At 34.6% G+C, this 20893-nt stretch overlaps 2 protein-coding genes and 2 non-coding genes across 5 annotated transcripts; 2 read left to right on the top strand and 2 right to left on the bottom strand.

Moving 5' to 3' along the window:
• The first annotated feature begins 33 nt into the window (after positions 1-33).
• LOC132639002 (small nucleolar RNA Z43) lies at positions 34-129 on the top strand. Its single transcript, XR_009582052.1, has one exon. It is a non-coding gene; the product is annotated as a small nucleolar RNA Z43 (small nucleolar RNA).
• Positions 130-252: 123 nt separating this feature from the next.
• On the top strand, positions 253-339 carry LOC132639018 (small nucleolar RNA U61). The gene has a single exon (XR_009582066.1). It is a non-coding gene; the product is annotated as a small nucleolar RNA U61 (small nucleolar RNA).
• Positions 340-2140: 1801 nt separating this feature from the next.
• LOC132636793 (chloroplast processing peptidase) lies at positions 2141-8827 on the bottom strand. Of its 2 annotated transcripts, none has more exons than XM_060353814.1 (5): positions 8309-8827; positions 4860-4997; positions 3394-3480; positions 2701-2779; positions 2141-2605 (listed from the first exon to the last, which is right to left on the bottom strand). In XM_060353814.1, exons 1-5 carry the CDS (start codon positions 8756-8758, stop codon positions 2580-2582), a joined length of 780 nt encoding a protein of 259 aa, XP_060209797.1. In that variant the 5' UTR covers positions 8759-8827; the 3' UTR covers positions 2141-2579. The 2 variants fall into 2 exon arrangements, with proteins under 2 accessions (XP_060209797.1, XP_060209796.1); XM_060353813.1 differs by having other exon boundaries at positions 2701-2768; positions 8309-8824.
• A 4197-nt stretch (positions 8828-13024) lies between these two features.
• On the bottom strand, positions 13025-18464 carry LOC132636792 (proline-rich receptor-like protein kinase PERK1). Its single transcript, XM_060353812.1, has 8 exons — positions 17607-18464; positions 15884-16417; positions 15682-15768; positions 15530-15600; positions 15255-15331; positions 14837-14984; positions 14586-14747; positions 13025-13575 (listed from the first exon to the last, which is right to left on the bottom strand). Exons 1-8 carry the CDS (start codon positions 18214-18216, stop codon positions 13246-13248), a joined length of 2019 nt encoding a protein of 672 aa, XP_060209795.1. The 5' UTR covers positions 18217-18464; the 3' UTR covers positions 13025-13245.
• Positions 18465-20893: the final 2429 nt, after the last annotated feature.

Raw genomic sequence — 20893 nt, 5'->3', positions numbered from 1 at the left:
ATCTTCAGGTAATTTGTTTGTTTTAATATCATTGGCCGATGATTAAACTTATCTTATAGACAAGCACGTAATGATGTTAAATCCACCTTGTCGACCATTCTGATATATCACCATCCATAAACTGAGTCCTATAATTAATCTCTTATGTTAATTCACTTATTTTCTACTTGTAGTTTCTATTTATATTGAGTTATAATCCTTAATTATGTATTTTAAGTGTTAAATTTGTTACTGTATCTTTTTAATAGGTTTGTGCTGTGATGAAAATGCCTTGTGTCGGAGACTTTTGGACTTTTGGTCTCTGATGGTTTGCACAACCCTCTAAGAAGTTCTGAGCACTTATCTTTCAATTTCAACTCACATATTTTCTATTATTTAGTTGGTTTTTTCTTGTAAATATTGTGCATAATTTTTTTTTTAATATATATTTTAACTAATTTGTGTTGAGGAACAATGAAGTGAAATAGTAGGCCCTTTTCTTATGTGCTTCTCCCGTTTCACTTGTATGGATAGAGTAGATAAGTGTATTTCTGTAATACTACTGAAGTTTTGATGATTTTTTAGTTTCTGAGTTCATATATAAAAATATTGTGTTAACTAGTAAGAAACTACCAAGTTCAAATCATGAATTCGTTTCTTTTAGTGAAGACAAATTATTTGTCGGTTAAGACCAACAGGGTTGGGCAGCAAGTCTCTTGGTGGTTGCTCATCTGTTCAAGAAGCATCATCATAGTTTAGGGAAGAATTTAAGATCTATCCATAGTATTACATTATTTTGTATTCCTTGTAGAACAACTACGTTTGTTATGTAGAGCAGGTTGTTGTGGAATTGGGACGTGAAAGAGCTACATGAATATATCTCTGTTGTGAGTGTCCTGTCAATGTTGCCTGGCAATCACATTTTAGACTAAGCTTGTTGTATATAAATGATAGACTTCTTGAATCATAAGTTCCTTGTTTTCTGTCCTTTTAATCAATTTTGGCACGTTTTGTAAGTTATGACTTTGTAATTAAGCGCGACCATTAAAACAAAGCCAATAAATTCACACGCCAAAGAAGAATTAAATCAAAAAGTCCTAGCAGCTTTAAAGAACAAACTATAAGAGAGCAATCACAGAAAAGAGAAAGAACAAAAAAATTGCAAACCATCGTGAGGTGTAGAAACAAAACACATAACAGAGGTGAAATAGGAAGGAAGAGAAAAATAGAGTATTGTTAAGAGAAATGTGGTCACTAAGCATATCTTAGGTCTAGCTTAGAATTTATATCTACACATCCTCATTTTCTTCAGATTAATTAAACATCTTTGTTTGTGCTGGTCCTGTTCTATTTTGTCACAACGATGGTATTGAAGCCCTACTTGCACACACCTTAATATTCAAAAGAAAATGTTTCCAATCTTGCATTTTCTTGCATTACTAATGCCAGACTATTGAGCAAAGGATAAAAGTCCAACACTTGTAATCGACTAGTTAGCTTGGTGTTGCCTCATGCTTCTAACACCTGCCTAACAAGATCATCTGTTGCTCTCCCCTTGGCCTGAAATACCATATGGTTCCTTTCCCTCCATATGACACATGCATCCAGCAAAAGCCATTATATATCATCGAACCTGCACTCTTGCTTTTAGCATGTCAGTTAGCTAAATTAACTTCATCCTGCCATGGTAATATACCTGCCTATTGATCCCTTGCTACTGTAATAACTTGTACCAAATGTCTACTAAATTGACATTTGGAAAAAAAAAATGTTTTAGGCTCTCATCAGTCGCGGTGCAGATGGAACATGTTTGGTCCTTGAGAATTTCCCATCTCTTCAATCTATCTTTGGCATACAACTTCTCATGAACATCAAGAATAGTATGAATAGCCATTTGGGATGTCCTATGTTGTTGCCCCAGTCTCCTCCATGCTACCTCACATATATCTAGTGAACGGAAAACACCCTCATTCGTCACCATTGTTAGTCTCATTTTCTGTGCTATATTGTACTTAAATCCAGCGAAATTATTGGGTATTTGTTTCAGAGTCACCACTGACAGTCTAGAAATGCGATAAAAAAAATTTAAGTAAAAAAAAAAAAAAAAGACGGATGCCAGTTTGTTAAAGCAGCTCTGTCAATACAAGGGGAGAATCTTGGATACAATTGAAGAATAGGGAAGAGATATTATTTGGAAAAGAGCACTAAGTCAAATGCCTGTTAATATACATTACATCCTACCTCAAACTAGACATATTATGGTACTGCTACAACAACAACGAACCCAATGTGATCCCACAAGTGGGGTATCCGAAGGGTGGGATGTACGCCGACCCTACCTTTGTGGGATAGTGATGTTGTTTCCAATTATGGCACAATGCAAAAATAATTGCAGTGCCAAATATTGAATAGATCATTACTTCTACATTTTCATCAATTCCAAAAAGAAGAAAGGAGAAACCGCGACTTCAATTTTTCAGGCGAAATAAGTTATTGGGGCGTTAAACTACTCTCTTGCTGCTTGTCGACAGCACAACTTTCAGGAAGAACTGTCCCGCCAATTCTTTTTGGCGGCCAATACCGAAATATGGACCTGCCTATTATGTTCTTCGCAGGAAGGGTTCCCCTGTTTTAGAAAAAAAATCAGACTTGAGGTGAGCACATTTAACGAACTTAGCAGGTTAGGAGATGCTTAAGCTTTTTAGAGACCAGAAAACTCACCACACATGCGAATCGTAGCTGTTGTTCCGATTATCGCCCATAACAAATACCGAATTCTCAGGTACACGCTGTAGTACAACTTAAAAAGATGTAAGAACAGTATGCATTATTCTTACACTAAGGGTGTGTTTCGTATGGAGGAATTTTCCAGAAAATATTTTCCAATTTTCTCATGTTCGGAGTTCGGTTAGTCAAAAAAATTGGAAAACATTCTCTAGGAAAACAAGTTCATTAAAAATGAGGAAAATGACTTTCCCAATGAAACTAAGGAAAACAAGTTCCACAAGTAGCATTTCATACTAATTGTCTCCTCACCCTCCAGCGCCCCACCTCCCATACCCACCCCCCAACCACCCCTTACCCCCAACCCCACCTCCATAATGACTACCTAGATTATATACAAATGTGTTTGAGATGATAATTTCTGCTTACGTACCAAACACAAAAAAAAAAAAAAAAAAAAAAAAAAAAGTGAAAAATCCACTTATTTTCGGGGGAAACATTTTCCTTCATACCTAACACACCATAATGGAATTAAACAACAGACTTGGCCATGACTATGATGGTTTTTGGCTTCTAGTATCAGTCAAATATGGATGAGCCAATACTTTTGTATATTCAAAACTTCGTAAGGAAAAGAATTGGAGGGAAGCTGATTGATGAGTTAGGTGAATCAGTAAAAATGGAACATACCACTGGTGTCATTTCGTATTTGGGTGCCTCATTTATAAAATCTTCACTTCTTACAACCCCATTTACGATCAGCTTTCCTTCATGAACCTGCACTACCAAGAATCACCAAAATTATTTCCTTTTATTATTCCTGGCCATTTGGACATATATCTGGTAATACAACAACCCCACCAAAAAAAAAAAAAAAAAAGAAGAAGAAGAAGTTGGAGATTCATCACAAAAAGGATGAGAGAGGTCTCTCTATTGTATATGAAAGGAAAATAAGAAGGCAAAATTCTCCGACCTTCCTTTTTTTTTAATAGGATCTAACTAGAACACTGCTATGAGTTCCTAGCTAGTAAATCTTTTGCGAAGCAAGAAGCAGGATAAACTTCCTAACTAGTAAATCTTTTACTCTATATCAAATTGAAGCTCTTTTTTTATTTCAAGAAATTGTTCAGAAGAAAGTGACAACGTAAAATAATTAAATGGGAAAGTAGGTCGAACTTTCGAGTTATCTTTCGGACGTAATACTGGAAAGTCTCAAAGAGGATTGTATATAATTTCTCTTTTATAATATTAAATAGATTTTTCCATTTCAATGAAGTGGACAGCATCTGAGGTTGGCCAGAAAGAAAAAGAATGGCGGAGTTCAGCTTTGTAATTAAAATGGAAGGGACTAATTAGATGCCCAATATCTTGCTGAGGACTAGCTCGTCAGTGGAAGCAAATATTTCAAGCATCTCAAATTTGAACATCAATGTTGTGAACAAATTCACCAGGAATTCTCCTCAAGAGCAGAGACTAGAGAAGCATGCTATTTGACAACGTACACAGCAATCAGTTCGAGTACTTATTTTAGAGAGGTCAGGCGTTTGGCCAAGCTTTTAGGAAAAAAAATGTGCTTCTGAATAGTAACATAAGCTGTTTTTAAAGCTTGTCCGAGCACAAATTACTCTGCTAATATTCGCAAAAGTGTTTTTCAATTTGATTGGCCAAACACAAACTGCTACCCTCCAAAACTACTTTTCCGAGAAGCACTTTTTAAAATAAGCAGATTTTGGAAGTTTATCCGAAGGTGTTATTAACTCATTGTTGAGAGACCATAGAAGAAATGAAATATCAGGGTATTGTCACCCAGGCATCCTATCAGCCATTTCATTGCTTATATAGCCATTTAAGGGTAGAGGGTGGGGGAGTCGACATAACAGAAAATAGTGTTGGCTATGAAATACCAACTGATCAGTCATAATTCAGCAGTTCAAGTTCATAGCAATTAAAAAACGGAAAAGGCTCAAATATGCCATCGAACTGTCAGAAAAGGCTCATTCATGCCACTCATTAATAGTTTTATGTGTTTTTAAAAAAATTTGAGCCCAACTATTAACGAGACGCGTGAATGAGCCTTTTTTGACAGTTCGATGGCATATTTGAGCCTTTTCCGATTAAAAAATAGTAGTACTGCTTGTATTAGGTAGTGAACTCACCTCAACAATATCACCTTCCTTTGCAATAATCCTCTTGATAAAGACATCATCATCTGTGTATCCTACTTCCTGAAGAACTGGAGGAGCTTTGAATATTACTATGTCATTCGGACATGGCTTTCTAAAATAGTAACTGACCTGCATAAGATCATCATATGTTACAAACAAAATTGACTTTGAAATAATCGATTCGGGATATTAATAACTACACACATAGAAGGATATCAGGGGAGAAATAAGATGGAAAGAACCAATTCTTAGGAAGCTTAACTTTAGTTCAATAAGATTCTTTAGGAAGCTTAAACATGTGCTCCCAGTTCATAGCCTCAGCTAATTGTCTCTTGATGATTGCAACACAGGTACACAACAGCATTAACAAAAAACACTATTTTGCAAGAATGATTTAGATGCAATTTGCAGGTAATTCTCTGGCACCTAGTAAAAGGTACTTTGATGCATTTACAACTGATACAATAGCAACTCACCGCTAATTACTACAACTTCTTCACTCCTAAAACCAGATACAAAGTCAAACTACTCCGTGTTACAATGACTATACTTCTTGATGCTGACATTTTTATTTCAAATTCAACATTTAGTCTCTCAGGAGAAAGCAATAAAAGAAGCATTATTCGTCCCCAATATTTGCTTTCCCTGCATTTCAATTTGTCTCCAACATCAAATGTTGAAAACTTAACTACAACAACTGTCGTTAGTTAAATCAGAAGGATCCAACTTTATCACTACCTTCCTTATATATCAATTCCATCTCAATCCCAAACTAGCCGGGGTCAGCTTATATGAATCATCTCTATTCATTTTAATGATTCATCATAGTTAGACTATTTATAGACTGGCATTCAACCTACCTTAACCCTCCTCCTATATCAAGACTTGATACCAATAATGCTTGCGATTTTCAACTTCATCAACAACCGGAGGAATAAGAACTACAAAACATATAGTCAAAGATAAAACAAATTATCTTTTCAGCTACAATGCTATCTCTTTTTTTGTTGAAGAGCTACAATGCTATCTCTAACATCAGGGGTAATTTGATGCATTTACAACTGATAATAATAGCAAAACAATCACTAATCACTGTAAGTTCTACAATCCTAAAATCATATTTAAGAGTCAAACTATTCCATGTTTCAACGTCTATACTCTATGTTGCTCGGACGCTTCAAACAATCCTGACCGGTGCATGTCGGATCCTCCAAAAGTAGAGTATTGGAGGATCCGACATGATGCGGCAACATTTTTGGAGAGTCTGAGCAACATAATCTATACTTCTGATACTGAAATTTTCATTTCAAATTCAACATTAGGTCTAGGAGGGACCAAGAAGCATAAATTCCACAACAATGTTACAGTCATCTACATTTCAATTGTATCCAACATTTGATTCCCCTACTATTCGATTTGCCCCAACATCAAATGTTGGAAACTTAGCATGTTTCGCCAACCTTCTAAAATCAGTTTATTTTGAAAAGTGTTTCTCGAAAAGTACTTCTGGTGAGAAGCACTTGCGTTTGGCTAATCAACTCGAAAAGAACTTTTGAGCAGCAATTAGTGGTTGGTCAAGCTTTTAAAAAGTGTTTCTAAGTATATATTCTCAAAAGTATTTTCCAAAAAAGTACTTTTAGAGAAAAACTACTTTTTTAGTTTCTGAAAAATAGTTTTGCCACTCCCTAGAAGTACTTATTTTCTCCTAAAAGCATGGGCACTTTTAAAAATAAGCACTTTTGACCTCCCAAAAGCTTGGCCAAACATGCTACTAAATAAATCAGTTGTTATTAGTTAAATCAGAAGGAAATATCCAGCAAAAAAGTGTCCAACTTTATCAACATTGTGCCTCAAATCCAAACTAGTCAGAGTCAGCTTATATGAATCACCTCTATTCATTTTGTTGATTCATCCTATGCTGCTCAGACTCTCAAAAATGTTGACGCACCCAGTAGCAGTTCCTCCAAATATGCCTACTTTTGGAGGATCCAACACACACCTTGCAACATTTTCAAAGAATCCGAGCAATATAGGATTTGTCATAGTCAAACTACTTTTACACCGGCCGAGGGTCTTTCGGAAACAGCCGCCCTACCTTGCAAGGTGGGGGTTAGGTCTGCGTACACTCTACCCTCCCCAGACCCCACATGGTGGGATTATACTGGGCTTGTTGTTGTTGTTGTTGTTGTAAACTACTTTTACACCGGCATTCAACCTACCTTAACACTCCTCCTTTATCAAGACTCGAGACCAACTACACTCAGCAAAGTTCATTTTTATCACCAGAGGAATAAACTCACAAACATATAGTCAAAAAAAAATAAACAAGACTTTACTTTTTCAGCTACAATTCTATCTCCAACATCAAATGTAAGATACATAGACAAAGAAGGTATAAACCTTGGCTCAGCAACAAATGACCTAAATGCAAGTGATACAACCACTGCTGCAAAAACAGTTTTAGCATCATCTGAACCAAAATTTAACCGTTCTAGCAAAACCCCATTTTGCTTCTCAATCCCAAAATAACCAGGGTCAGCTTATATGGATAATCTCTATTAGTTTTGATGATTCATCATAGCTAGACTGTTTTTACACTGAATTTCTACATTGTATAGCCACCCACCAAAATAATAGCCAACAAATGCATATTAATTGCAATATGCATATTTTATACAGAATTAATGTGTAATTTTATCCGAACACCCTCGGCAAAAAATTACACTTGTATATATAGGCTAGATATTATGTGTTTGTGTACATGTACAAGTTTTGAATACCCTAAACAAATCCAAAAGGTTAGCAATAGCTCAAGCGGTCAAGGGTGTTCAAAATTCTCTCCAGCGTCTGAGGGACAACATTATTTCTTATGTTTAGCTTTTGTTATTTTTTTCGGACCACTTGAGTGAAAATCTTGGATCCGCCACCGGTTGGCTAGCGGTTGTAATTATTTTTGGCCGAGTGGTCAAATGAGTAAAAAGCCCAGTTCAACTACATTAACAACAACAACTATGCGTCAGTCTCAAACAAGTTGGGTCGGCTATATAAATCCTCACTACTTCATTTAAGTTCCACTCACATCTGTTGGAAATATAAGGCGGGCACTTGATAATATCTCAGGGTACAAAGAGGATGGAAGAGGGAGAGAGACATTATGCTCATGTCATATCATTATAAAGAACTCCGCTCTTACATAATAAGATTACAAAGAGGGTATATATAGGTGCTAAAGGATAATTCTAGATATAATACCAGTAAATGCTTTTACGCTTTCACTATGAACTTGGTCATCTCATAAACACAAAACCATGCACCTAATAACATTTAAATTCTATGCATCTAATCACATAGATATCCTAAAAGCCACATACATAACATCAAAGTGCATGAACTTGAAATATTCAAATTATATTTCTAACAACATCAGGCAAAAGAATTACCTTTTCAGCTACAATTCTATCACCAACATCAAATGTGGGATACATAGACAAAGAAGGTATAAACCTTGGCTCAGCTACAAATGACCTAAATGCAAGTGATATAACCACTGCTGCAATAGCAGTTTTAGCATCATCTGAACTAAAATTCAACCATTCTGGCAAAACCCCATTTTGCCCCTCCAATTGTTCATCATCTCCACCACCACCATCTCCACCACCATCACCACCACCTCCTTCTTGGTCCAAAACTGTCTTTTTTGTCTCATCTTTAACCCCTTTACATATAAAGCATTGATTTTGAGGTTTCTTATATGTATAGTGATTGAAAGTTTGAATCTTTTGGGGGTTGAATTTGCAAGTTGGAAATCTTGAGGGTGTTGAAGAGTTGATAATGGTAAAGTTAGGGTTTTGAAGGGAAGGGAACTGAGGAAGGAGCTGAAGAGTTATCATTGAATTTTTCTTTTTTTTAGCTAAAACAGTTACAGAGTTTCCCCTCCAATATGTGTTGAAATAGCCCGTTTGGATTGGCTTATTGCTTATAAATTGCTTATTTATGAGCTGTTTTGAATTTTTTTGAGTGTTTGACTGGTCAGTTTAAAGTCATTTTGTAATTAAAATAAGTTCAAAAAAATATTTAGGTCCATTTGACTTAGCTTATCTATAGCAGCTTATAAGCTAAAAACAGCTTATAAACCCAAAAAAATAAGTTAGACTACTCCAATTTATTTATTTTTAGCTTATAAGGTGTTTGCATCTAAATACGCCCTGAATTGATAGTTAATAGTATCATTATTTTCTCCATTTGGGGTTATCCTCTCCTCTCACTCATTTTCCCAATATTTTTCTTATGGCAGAATACATGTAATCCTTTAAATCTGTTATTAAAATTTTATTAGACAATCCAACTATAACTTATTGAGCTGAACACATAATAAAATATTCTTTTAAAATATTTTTATTCAAATTTTGAAAACGTTTTTGTAGGTATTTTCTAGCGCCTATTACGTAGATAAGTTAATTATCGATTAAGATATGTCACCTCTTTTATTTATACAATTAGTTCCAATAAGTCATAAAACATCAAACATGTTCCAATTGAGGCTGATGTTGCGATGTATATGATTAAAGGAGGCGACATATTTTAAATGTAACTTATTTACGTAAAAAACGCTTGATAATAGTGCAATTCTTTTTCCTTAAATTTGAATTAAAAATATCTAAGAAACACTTTATCATGTGCTCAGGTGATCAGTTGAAATAGATTTAGTGTTTAAATAAAATTTACTAACAAATTTAAAAGTTTATCCCTGTATTCCGCTTTTTCTTTTTCTTTTTTTTTTCCTCTTAAGAGAAAATCAACTTCCATGAAAGGACACAAACAGGATCTGAAGATGTTCTAAACAAATTAGGGAGCTGGTGGCTTTATCATCTTTTCATGTTAACAATCATCTTGTCATGATCCATTAGCTGTAAATTGACTTTTAATAATACAATGTAAGTGAAGTTTATACTATCAAGGTGTAAAATCGGGTCAATTTTCATGCACTTCAAACTTTTTTACCATTGAAACGGTACACTTCTTTACTTATGCATTAGCAAATCAAAAGAGTCACCAGCTTCACGTACAATTCATATATCAAATTATTCATCCCAACAAATCTCATATGCTAAAGTTTTTGAAAAAATATCTAGAAAGTTACTATACCTATTTTAATTTGTCCTCATAAAAGAAAAGCAATTGCATCTAAATTCTCTCTTAGGTAGTCAATATCTTCACATACGTTTGGCATAATTCACGAGATGCAATCAAACCACACTTAAAATTCAACTACTAATAGAACTTCCTTGTCTCTATAAAATCAATTGAAAATTTTGTAATAGGCATGTATATGTTTGTGGCAAGTGGCCTATCATCTTTTTTAGGTTAACATATTATCTTGTTATGTCCACTTAATTGTAATTGACTTTTAACGAACCTTTAGTTGTAAAAAATCTTTACACTTTTTGTGTACAAAATACAGTATGATTCAACTTTCATGCACTAATAAGTCATCAGTTACTAGTCCAACTTCCTTGTCTCTCGGTTCTCATTTTCAACTCTAATTTTGTCACCCAGTAGTGGCAGAGGCCCATCACATCAAATCACCAGGCACGGGCCAATGGTTCACCATCTTGGGCTTCTTACGTAAATGTTCCGTCGTTCCATCGGCCAAACTTCATTACCGGCAGTGGTCCAAATATACAAAATATATACATTGATATGTATAGTATAATATTTATATGTATATTCATGTATAAATGTACAAAACATATACATTTGCTGGCTATTTTATAAACTAGATCGCCCAAAGATATTAGGCTATAATTTTCCTTACCACCTTCAGCAAAATCATTGCTTCCTAGTTATTCATGGGCCTTAGCATAGTCCATCAGTCTCCTACTCTTCATATTCGGCCCAAAAGTTCTCCACAAATAGGCCTATAGTGCACAATGTTGTTTTGACACTGAAGTAGAGTCTGAAAATGGTTGGTTCTGTTTCTTTTTCCTTCTGAAAGTGGTGTTTGGATCAGTATGTGCTTTGCCAATTACTTCATCAGACATCTATTACCTTCCACCAACATTGGTACTAAGAGTCTGTTTGGATGGGCTTAAAAAAACAGCTTATAAGCTGAAAAGAACTTATAAGCTAAAAAAAATAAGTTGGGGTAGGCCAACTACTTATATTTTTTGGCTTATAAGCTGTTTTCAGCTTATAAGCTGCTTTAGATAAGCTAAGCCAAACGTGTTCAATTAATTTTTTGGGCTTATTTTAAGCACAAAGTGGCTTTATGCTGGCCAGCCAAACACTCAAAAAAGCTGAAAACAGCTTATAGGCAACTTATAAGTCAATCCAAACGGGCTTTAAAACTCTACCACTAATGTTTAGACATATCAAAAAAGTTAACATTTCTTTGTCTATGTTAGAATTTGAACTCTAGTCTCTCATAATTTTTATTCACTTCATTAACCGCTAAGCACACCTTTGAGTCTTAAAAATAGATGGGGTTTTTATGTTCAAATTGCATTACTGCTTCGCAGGAAAATATCTATTTGCATTGTGTTTTAAATTGGAAATTCGTCTTATATAGTTGATCACACTACGGAGTTAGAATTTTTACTAAGTCAAAATATAAAGATATAACCACATGAAGAAACCAAGGGCATTCAACATACAGTAGATACACATAAATAAATATAATAAAAAAAATTACCTATTTACATAGTATAATTTCCAGCGTAGGAGAGTCATTTTAATACCCCTTGAACAAGAGTAGCTCCACCACCAGTGGCAGAGCTAGAGGCGCAAGGGTTCATCCGAATCTCTTCGCCAAAAATTACACTGTATACAGATGCGAATCCAAGATTTAAATTATATGGGTACAATCTTAAGATTTTTAGTATTGAACCCATTATATTTTTAAAGTTATGGGTTCATATCTACTATATATTACAATTATAATAATTTTTTGCACATCAATTTATGCTCCGTGTCGAAAGTTAGAGGTTTAATTGAACCCCCATTTATAAGGCTGGATGCGTCCCTGACTGTATATACAAGATCAAAATTATTTTTCAAGATATATATAATATATGTTGAATTGCCTTTGAATTCTTTGTATATTTACTTTTTTTAATTTTTTGACTCTCTTAAAGAAAAGGTTAGCTTCGCAGCTGATTGTTTTTATCTAATAAAAAAATCGGATTATTGGGACAAGCTGGAACCCTCAACCTTAAACCTACCCCTTTGGTTACCAACAACACCAAACAAATGATTAACCAAACAAACATACCAGAATAATACAACCAACTGATAAGATACAACAGTTGGCAGAAAAACCCATGTGCTGAAGTTTTAATAAAGTCAATAAGTATGGTGAGATCTTAGCAACTTGCAACTGCCAAATTCTTGTGACTTGTCCCCATGTTTTTCTTGCATGTGCAAAAAGGTTGTCTTGACCATTTGATGGATACCCCTTTTTAACTTTTTCTTTTCTTTTGTGTAACATGTTACCACTGAATTCCCCACAAAGGACCAATTCCATTAAACAATTAATGGTAGTACTTGTTTATGCACCAAAAAACATAAATCAACATTATCTAAACATTTAGTCAAGCTTTCTTCATATGAGAGGTTAGATTTCTAATAACTTTTTCAATTTACAATCTGGATAAGAAATCGAATGAATGAAGAAAATCTGGACAAACAAGCATATGTACTAGAGGAACTACCTTAAAATTTATAAAATTCAACCCTTTAGCATCCAAGGGTGTGGCCTATAAAAATCATTCAGGTACAAATCTAGCAATAACAAGAAATACTTGGTAATTTCTCATCTATCTAATCGTTAATGGATGAACTACGTGGTACTTGCGCTGATGGAACATAGAAGCAGATATTCAGTGAAATAGTAAAGGCGTGCACAAACTGCCCTTACATTATGCGATTGAATATGCTTCAAAGAGTCTTAATGATGCTGTGCACGTAGGATATGCACATCTTGTAAGAATTCAGCAGTTAGAGATGCCTCCAAACATGACATATTCACAGTTGTAAAAAAAAAGTCAGCAGTTTGTCCTGACAGCTTGGATTCAAAAGAAGAGAAAACTCAAAGTTGAATAAACTACTCAAAACACTACATACAACTTGCTTGGTTTTGTCATCTACCAATCAGTTGATTCAAATCCAACTGTCAAATGACCATTTAAGAAATAGAATAAAAGAATTAACAGTATAACTCATCCCTCTGTTGTAAAAGCCATTATACATACAATGAAGAACTTTTCTCATTTAAAAAAAAAACACTGGAAAACAAACCCTGTATATTGAACGAGTAAAATGACCCTTCACATCTTAAAGAGTTAGGTTGAAAGATTATACAGAAATGGAGTTCTTTGCACTAAGAATTTCCACTGAAGCCTTTACTTCCACTAAATCCTCTGCTATCTTTCTTCGCCTTACCCATTTCCATTTCCCTTGTACGTTGGCCTTCGCTACTTGATCCAGACGGGTATAGCCCATATTCACTTGTCGGATTACTGTACTGATCACTACTGTTATATTCTTGACTTGTCGCTAGTGCCATCTTCCTGAATTTCTTCATGTCTTCATTGTACTGGAGTGCGTCGTAATCTGAACTTGTATATGAACTATATACTGTGCTGTGTCCGGGTTTAATCCCTTCATTAAGGTCTGATAACGAGACATCTCCTTCCAAAGCTCTAAGAACCTGCTCAATTATACGGTATAAACTTAGTGGTTGTTTGGTTGCTGGTTAGAGTTATGCAAGTAATACATGGATTTTTTTTTTTAGACTAGCAACACAGGGATTAGTTATGTAGAGTTTAGTTATTCTATCTTCTACCCTGCATCAGTGGCGGAGCCAAAATTTTCATCTAAGGGGTTCAAAAATTCTAAAAGGTAAATACACGAAGAAGTCAGGGGGTTCAACATCTACTATATATACATAATAAAATAATTTTAACTTTGAAAATACACTGTAATTTTTTGCCGAGGGGATGAACCCTCTGGAGCTAACGTGGCTCCGCCCCTGCCCTGCATAATAAATAATACATGCATCCCCTCATAACTTATACATGTATTTGTTATGTGGGATTGTTGATAACCCGTCATCGTACTTGGTGTGCTGAAATTTTATACCCAACAACTAAAATGCTACCAAACATGGTACTCTCTCCGTCCATGTTAACTTGTCCATGTTTGACTTGGCGCACACCCCTTAAGAAACGATAAATAAAATAGTAATTTACTATATCACCCCTAATTATTATATGCTGGGAAATGAATTAGAAATAATTATATAGTACTTAATGATAAGGTTAAAATGGTAAACAAACTGGACGAGTAAAAATGGCATCTATTTTTAGTATAGTGGACAAAGGGAGTACTAGTTATGCTGGTTTTAATACATGAATAATTCACTACCTAACCAACATCTAAACGACCCCTTAAAGCTTGCAGATAGTAGGTCTTTAAGTTTGCAATCTACATCTTGACTAGAGCATCACACCTAGTGCTTTATAGCTTTAATTTAGTACAAAATATCAAGTGTAAAAAGTTGAGTGTATGTGGAACTTCTAAACATCATTTTCAATATTTCTCACTTGTACAAGGTTGCAGCTTATCGAAACTCGAAACTTCATCAATGCTTTCTATGTTTTACTTTTAATGTCTATTCACTACAAATAAAATAATCTTTAATGCAAAATGGAATTTCACCTGAGTCATTTTTGGTCGACGCTTTGCTGAATGACGGACAGAAGCAGCACAACAAGCAGCCATACGAGCCATCTCGTTATGGTTATAATCATTACCTAGCCGACGATCAACAAGGGCATCAAACTTTTCATCTTCTAAAGCTTGTGTGAGCAATGGCCGTGCCTGAAACATACCGAACGAAAATCAAAACTGTAGAACTAGTGGAAGGAAAATTAAAAAAGGGCCCACACATCTGCATAACTACTACTCACCCAGTCCACCAAACTATCTTCTATGTATGACTGATTGGAATCAACAGGCCGACGTCCCGTTATCAACTCTAGAAGCATTACTCCAAAGGAAAATACATCTGATTTATCCGTAAGTTTTCCAGAAGACGCATATTCTGGAGCCAAATACCTAGGATAGGCAATAACGAAGAAACACGTCAAGTCTACTTGATGATCAAATGGAAAAGAAGCAGCAAACCAAAATAATAGCCAGCAAATGTATATTTTTGTATATTAATTGTTATAAACAAATAATATGCATATCTTATACATAATTATATGTATATTTTTTTGGGTAAGCAACCAAATGTGTAAAAAGCCCTGTTTTTTAATCAGGAATATCACTAACAAGGTTAAGAAAAGGAAGTAACTAATTATGACACAAGAATCCAAGTCTTACCCAAAAGTTCCCATCACTCTGGTGGAGACATGAGTATTAACATCAGAAGTTAGCTTAGCAAGTCCAAAATCAGCAACCTGAGAAAACAAAAAAGCTTCTTTGAGGATACAGTATTTACTCGATAAGTACAACTGAATTCAGCTTCTGATGGAATCCATAATGTATAATTTGCAAAAACTATTTATAAAAGGGATTGGAAAATCACCGCAAATGATTCAAAAATCACACAAACAAAATGCTACATATTCTTAAATCGACATGCAAAAGACTGTTACCTTGGCCTCAAAATTGAAGTCGAGAAGTATATTAGCTGCCTTGATATCACGATGAATGATTTTAGGTTGACCTGTGAGAGAAAACGATTCATTTCACATACATGATTTATTAACCATGGAAATCAAGAATAAGAAAGAGAGAAAAAACGTACAGTCTTCATGCAGATATGCCAGTCCTTTAGCAGACCCTATAGCAATCTTTAGTCGCGTTGGCCAATCCAATGGAGGCCTTCCCTTTCCTAAGAAATTCCAAGTATAAGAATTTGGATTAGTAGACAGATCAGCATGTTTAAGGCAGAGGCGGATCCAGGATTTGAAGCTTTTTCTACTAGAGAGGGAGTAAATTAGATTTACCGTGTAAATGAAATTCCAAAGTATTGTTTGGAACAAACTCATAAACGAGCAATCTTTGAGCACCAGTAATGCAGTATCCAACGAGAGACACAAGATGCTTGTGATGTACTCGGCTAATAATCTCAACTTCCGCCCGAAATTCACGTTCACCTTGTCCGCTCCCAGCCTTAAGCTGTTTAACTGCAACCTCTTTCCCATTAGGAAGGACTCCTTTGTGCACATATCCAAAACCACCTTGTCCCAGAAGGTTAGCATCTGAGAAGCCATCAGTTGCCCGAACCAATTCCTCGTACATGAATGTGCTCTGTGAGGAGAAACCTAAGGACATGGCCGGAGAAGGCCCAACTTCGGACCCGGAATAGTTTGAAGATGCTCCACTGCTGTTCATGTAAGATGGAGGCTGAGGTGAAGGTGCACGTGGTGGAGCATGTGAAGGTGGCGGAGGTAACGGTTTAGGCGGAATTGTGACTAAATGATCTGCCGGAGGTGGAGCATTTTGCTGCCAATGTTGCATAGGCCCACCATACTGGTCAGCTGACAAACAATATCAACATTAGTCATAAATATTGCATATGGTCTCACCAACATGACAACATCAAGGGGCATTCACTTTCACGTACAAAGAAAGAAGATACTATCACGTTTAACAAACAAATTTATTGACCAATAAGTTGAAGGACAACCACAGATACTTTGAGCTGAACAAATTTCGGATGACAATGACAAATTGTCATAAGGCTCTCAAAAAACCCAATGGCTTATACATGATGACAAATTGTCATAAGGCTCTCAAAAAACCCAATGGCTTATACATGACCTCTCTATAGCAGTCATACTCTATAACAACATTTCATAACAACCATTTTCTCTGTGGGACCGATCTTTCATGTAATATTTATTATAATATGTTCTCTATAACAGCATTTCGCTATAGTAGCCAAAAAATATCAGAACAAACGAATTTACAAGTGCATGCAACTTCAAAGTTTGTCCAAAAAACTTTCAAGCTCAACACTTTTTATCACAGCTAATTATCTGAATATTGATACTAAACCCAACAAAGCCTTTTTACAATAAAACTAGATGGTCAAAAAAAGTCAACAACCTCCTGTTCAAGATCAACCAGAACTAAAATTGTACATAATGGATGACAAAATTTTGTCATAATGCAAAATTCTGTAAATATTCACAGGAAAAGCTATCCATAGACATGTAAGACGTGTTTGGTATGGAGGAAAATATTTTTCAGAAAATGCTTTCCAATTTTGTTGGTTTCGGAGAAGAATTTCTCTAGGAAAACAAGTTCCTTAAAAAGGAGGAAAATGACTTGTCTAATAGAACATTTTGCGTGGAAAATATTTTCCTTCATACCAAACACACCCTTAAAGCTTGAATCTTTATGCATTTTGCCCAAAAAAAGTACTGAATAGTCCAGGCTCCAGAACAAGTATATTTGATGAATTAAAAAAATGTGCAAGAGATAATTAAAATCAAAATAAAACAAGATCTTAAGAAAAATAGCCATTATGATAGAAGTTTCAAATTCAACAGACTGGAATTTGAAACTCCACTTGAAAAGTGGCTATTTGTGAATTTTACCCAAACAAGGTACTCAACCGTCCAGGCTCCAGAACAAGTAGTATATTTGATGAATCAAAAAAAAAGTGTGTAACAGACAACTAAAGCCAAATTCGGCTGAAAAAAAAGACAAACAAGATGTTACCTTTGACTCCTTGTGGTGGTGGTGGAGGTGGAACATAATAATCTTGATGATTTCTCCTCTTCTTCTTCTTCTTGCAACATACAAACAACAAACTCAACACTAATAGTATTACCACACCACCAATAGCAATTCCCACAACTACCCCTGTCGATATTCCCGATGATGACCCTCCCCCATCTGACTCCGGTGGTGATTGCCTTCCTCCACCAGATGGCTCCGGAGTGCTCCGGGAAGGTGTTGGCGGTGAATTCCCTCTAGAAGGCGGTGATGGGGTGGTTGACGGCGGCGATGGGGTGGTAGACGGCGGCGATGGGGTGGTAGACGGCGGCGAAGGAGGAGATGGAGTTGTTGATGGTGGTGATGGAGTTGTTGATGTTGGTGGTGGAGTTGATGTTGCTGGTGGGGTAGGAGTTGTTGTTGGTGGAGGACTTGTTGCTGGAGGTGATGGGGTGGTTGTTGGGGGTGGGGTTGGGGTGGCCGGAGGAGGAGCGTTTGCTGGTGGGGTTGGGGTGGCCGGAGGTGGAGCTTGTGGAGTTGACGGCGGCGGAGAAGTGGAATTACTTGGCGGTGATTTAGGAGAAGGGGCAGTTACCGGCGCCGGAGTTGACATTTTCCGGCGACCCTTCTATATATAGAGAGAGAGAGAGAGACAAACACAGAAATAAATGCGAACACTACAAAGAATTGGTTAGAACTTAAAACTTTGTTAGGAAGAATTGTGGTTTTTTGTAAAGTTTTGTATAGCTTTTTGTTTCTCCGTAAGGAATTTTGCTCCTTTAAGGAGAGAGGGAGACAGAAGAAAAAGAAAACAGAGTGTTAGTATTAGTATAGTAGTAGTCGTTAGGAATGAAAGAGGGAAGAAGAAAAGAAGTATTAAAAGGAGATATTTATTTATTTATTCTCTAAATCTAAATAAATTATACTTTTTCTTTAACAGCTCTACTTTTTGGATTTGCTTTTCCTTTGTTTCTTTTTTTTCAGTCTTACTGGTTTTAAATCGAGTAAAAGAGAGATTTGGCTTTGTAATTTATTACAAATATTATTTTAATTACATAATTTTTATTTAAGATCGTTTTTGGCATGCTTTCTCTTCTCTCTGTCTGTCAAGATAGAAATAAAGTCTGCGTATATTTTATCTTTTTTAGACCCTAATTAAGAAATACATTATATATGTGGTTATTGTTATATTTTTTTTATTTAAGATAGTGAAGAATATAAGCTTACTAAGAAGATTTATAATATGAAAAACTAATTAAACACTAGAAAAGATCAAGAGGATTTGACATGGAGTAGTGTACATACATAAAATATTTTTTCTTATTTACACTGTGCAATTTTTCTGCAAAGGAGTGTCAATTAACTATCTTTGGATAAGCGTGCTAAGTGAAAAAAAATGACACAAAATATCTGTAATAAAACGCAGGAAATCTCTGTAAAGTCATTTCATTTCTTGTTGTATTTATAGTCAATATATCAATCCTCTTTAAGCAGAAATCATATAATTATATAACTTTTATATTGGATTATAATATTAAATCTTCCATAAATAAGTTGATGGTTATGAACTTATCATGGTAAAAAAAATAGTCCAATTGCAATCAAACTAGATTTAAGGCGCATTTGATGGCTTAATGTATTAACTTTCTAATGATGAAAAAAAGAAATTAACTTTCTAATAAAATAATGTGTTTGTATGTCCACACGGTCGCCGGGCCGGCATAGAAGAATAATTGGATAAGTCTGTAACTTATAACACGTCTAGCCCGCGCATTCAGTTTCTCTCAGTGCAATTTAATACTCCACTATATTACCATTAGTAACACAGTATTAATATCAATATCACAATTCATGTATTTTAATCTCCCTATATTTTATATATAGTCAAACCCCTCTATCATGATAACGTTTGTCCGAAAATTTCATGTTATAGTGAGGTGTTGTTATGTATGTATATTGATATTTGATGTTTAAATCTCATTTAGTTGTTATAACCAAAGTACGCAAAAAAAAAAAAATCTCTACTTTTGATATTATAAAATAAAACGAAATACTTGTTAATTTTAAAATCTCAAGTAATTTTCATCTTTCATTAATTAAAAACTGAAAATATTGATAAGTTACTAATAAATCCATAATTAGTTGTACTATACCATAAAGATTTAAAATCTAAGGAAAATATGCATTTAAAATTAATGGAAAATTTAAATATTTCAAGTTTGACGTAAGAATTGTACGATTGCAGTTGTTTCGTAAATCTCAATCTCTTAGTGATAATATAACACTTGAATTGTTTTTGAAATTTTGCAAGACTAAATCAGAGTACTATGAGAAATATATTTTTTATCCTTTTAGGTATGCGTACTTGAAATTTACTATTTTTATGACATTAATGATGATTACCATAAATTTTTAACATTTTATTTTTATACATACCGTAATATATTTCTTACAAAATATTATTATACATTATTTGAGTATGACTATTACAGAGAGATAATTTTACAAAGAGTGTACCGCTATAATGAATGTCACAGCTATTACAGGTAAAATGTTGTTATAAAAAAGTAACATGAAAAATCGATTTCAGAGAAAATTAGACTCTTATAGTGAAATGCCGATAAAATGAATGACAATTATAAAGATGTTCGTGCACGAACAAAACGGCCTAAGAGTAACGGCTGTTGTCTTGACGTTCCTTCTTTTTTTCTGGAATTTTTCTGTTTCGTTTTGTGATGGTCGTTCTTCTAGACTCCAAATGGAATGTTTATTTTAGTTTATTTTAGTGTTCTACGCGTCAAATTAATTATCTTTTTTACTAGTTTTTGTAATGAAAAGGAAGCAAATCATCAATTATCATTCCTTAATTATCATTAACTATAGTCTATACAGATTCTGCTAGCCGAATTCAATAACTACATATACTGATTTTCTCATAATAAAAGCAGTAAGTAGATTTTCAGATTGATATAAATGGCTGTCTAGTTCTTTTTTAGAGTCTCGCACAACTTTACGCTTATAATATTAGTTAAATCATGATGACGTGATGTGTAGTAAAATATGTATTAATTAGCTACTGTTAAGTGATATAAGTGTATACAAAAAATACATGTCAAATATTTTTTAAATAATTAGATATAAATATTAAGTACGAGTAAGTTACTGTTCAAATCAAATCATATCAACTAACCATAATTAAGTAATTGAATGATGTGATTGTACATATACATATAATGAATTTGTTGATTTAGTATAAACATCCGAGTAAGTTTTTACTCTTCACGCATTAT

The sequence above is a fragment of the Lycium barbarum genome, chromosome 4 (genome assembly GCF_019175385.1).
Source record: "Lycium barbarum isolate Lr01 chromosome 4, ASM1917538v2, whole genome shotgun sequence".
Classification (NCBI taxonomy): Eukaryota; Viridiplantae; Streptophyta; class Magnoliopsida; order Solanales; family Solanaceae; genus Lycium; species Lycium barbarum.
The sequence above is the reverse complement of the archived record's forward strand: the minus strand, read 5'-3'. Positions and strand labels throughout refer to the sequence as shown.

Excerpts from the sequence above, each read along its gene's own strand:
- LOC132636793 (XM_060353813.1), bottom strand. The coding sequence starts at position 8,758 with ATGATAACTCTTCAGCTCCTTCCTCAGTTCCCTTCCCTTCAAAACCCT. Across the intron at positions 3,481-4,859 it reads AGGAAGGTGATATTGTTGAG|GTTCATGAAGGAAAGCTGAT; the intron begins GTGAGTTCACTA and ends TTGGTAGTGCAG. Across the intron at positions 2,769-3,393 it reads AATACGAAATGACACCAGTG|CGTGTACCTGAGAATTCGGT; the intron begins GTATGTTCCATT and ends GTTGTACTACAG.
- LOC132636792 (XM_060353812.1), bottom strand. The coding sequence starts at position 18,216 with ATGTCAACTCCGGCGCCGGTAACTGCCCCTTCTCCTAAATCACCGCCA. Across the intron at positions 15,769-15,883 it reads TTTGGAATTTCATTTACACG|GAAAGGGAAGGCCTCCATTG; the intron begins GTAAATCTAATT and ends GGAATTTCTTAG. Across the intron at positions 15,332-15,529 it reads ACTTCAATTTTGAGGCCAAG|GTTGCTGATTTTGGACTTGC; the intron begins GTAACAGTCTTT and ends TTGTTTTCTCAG.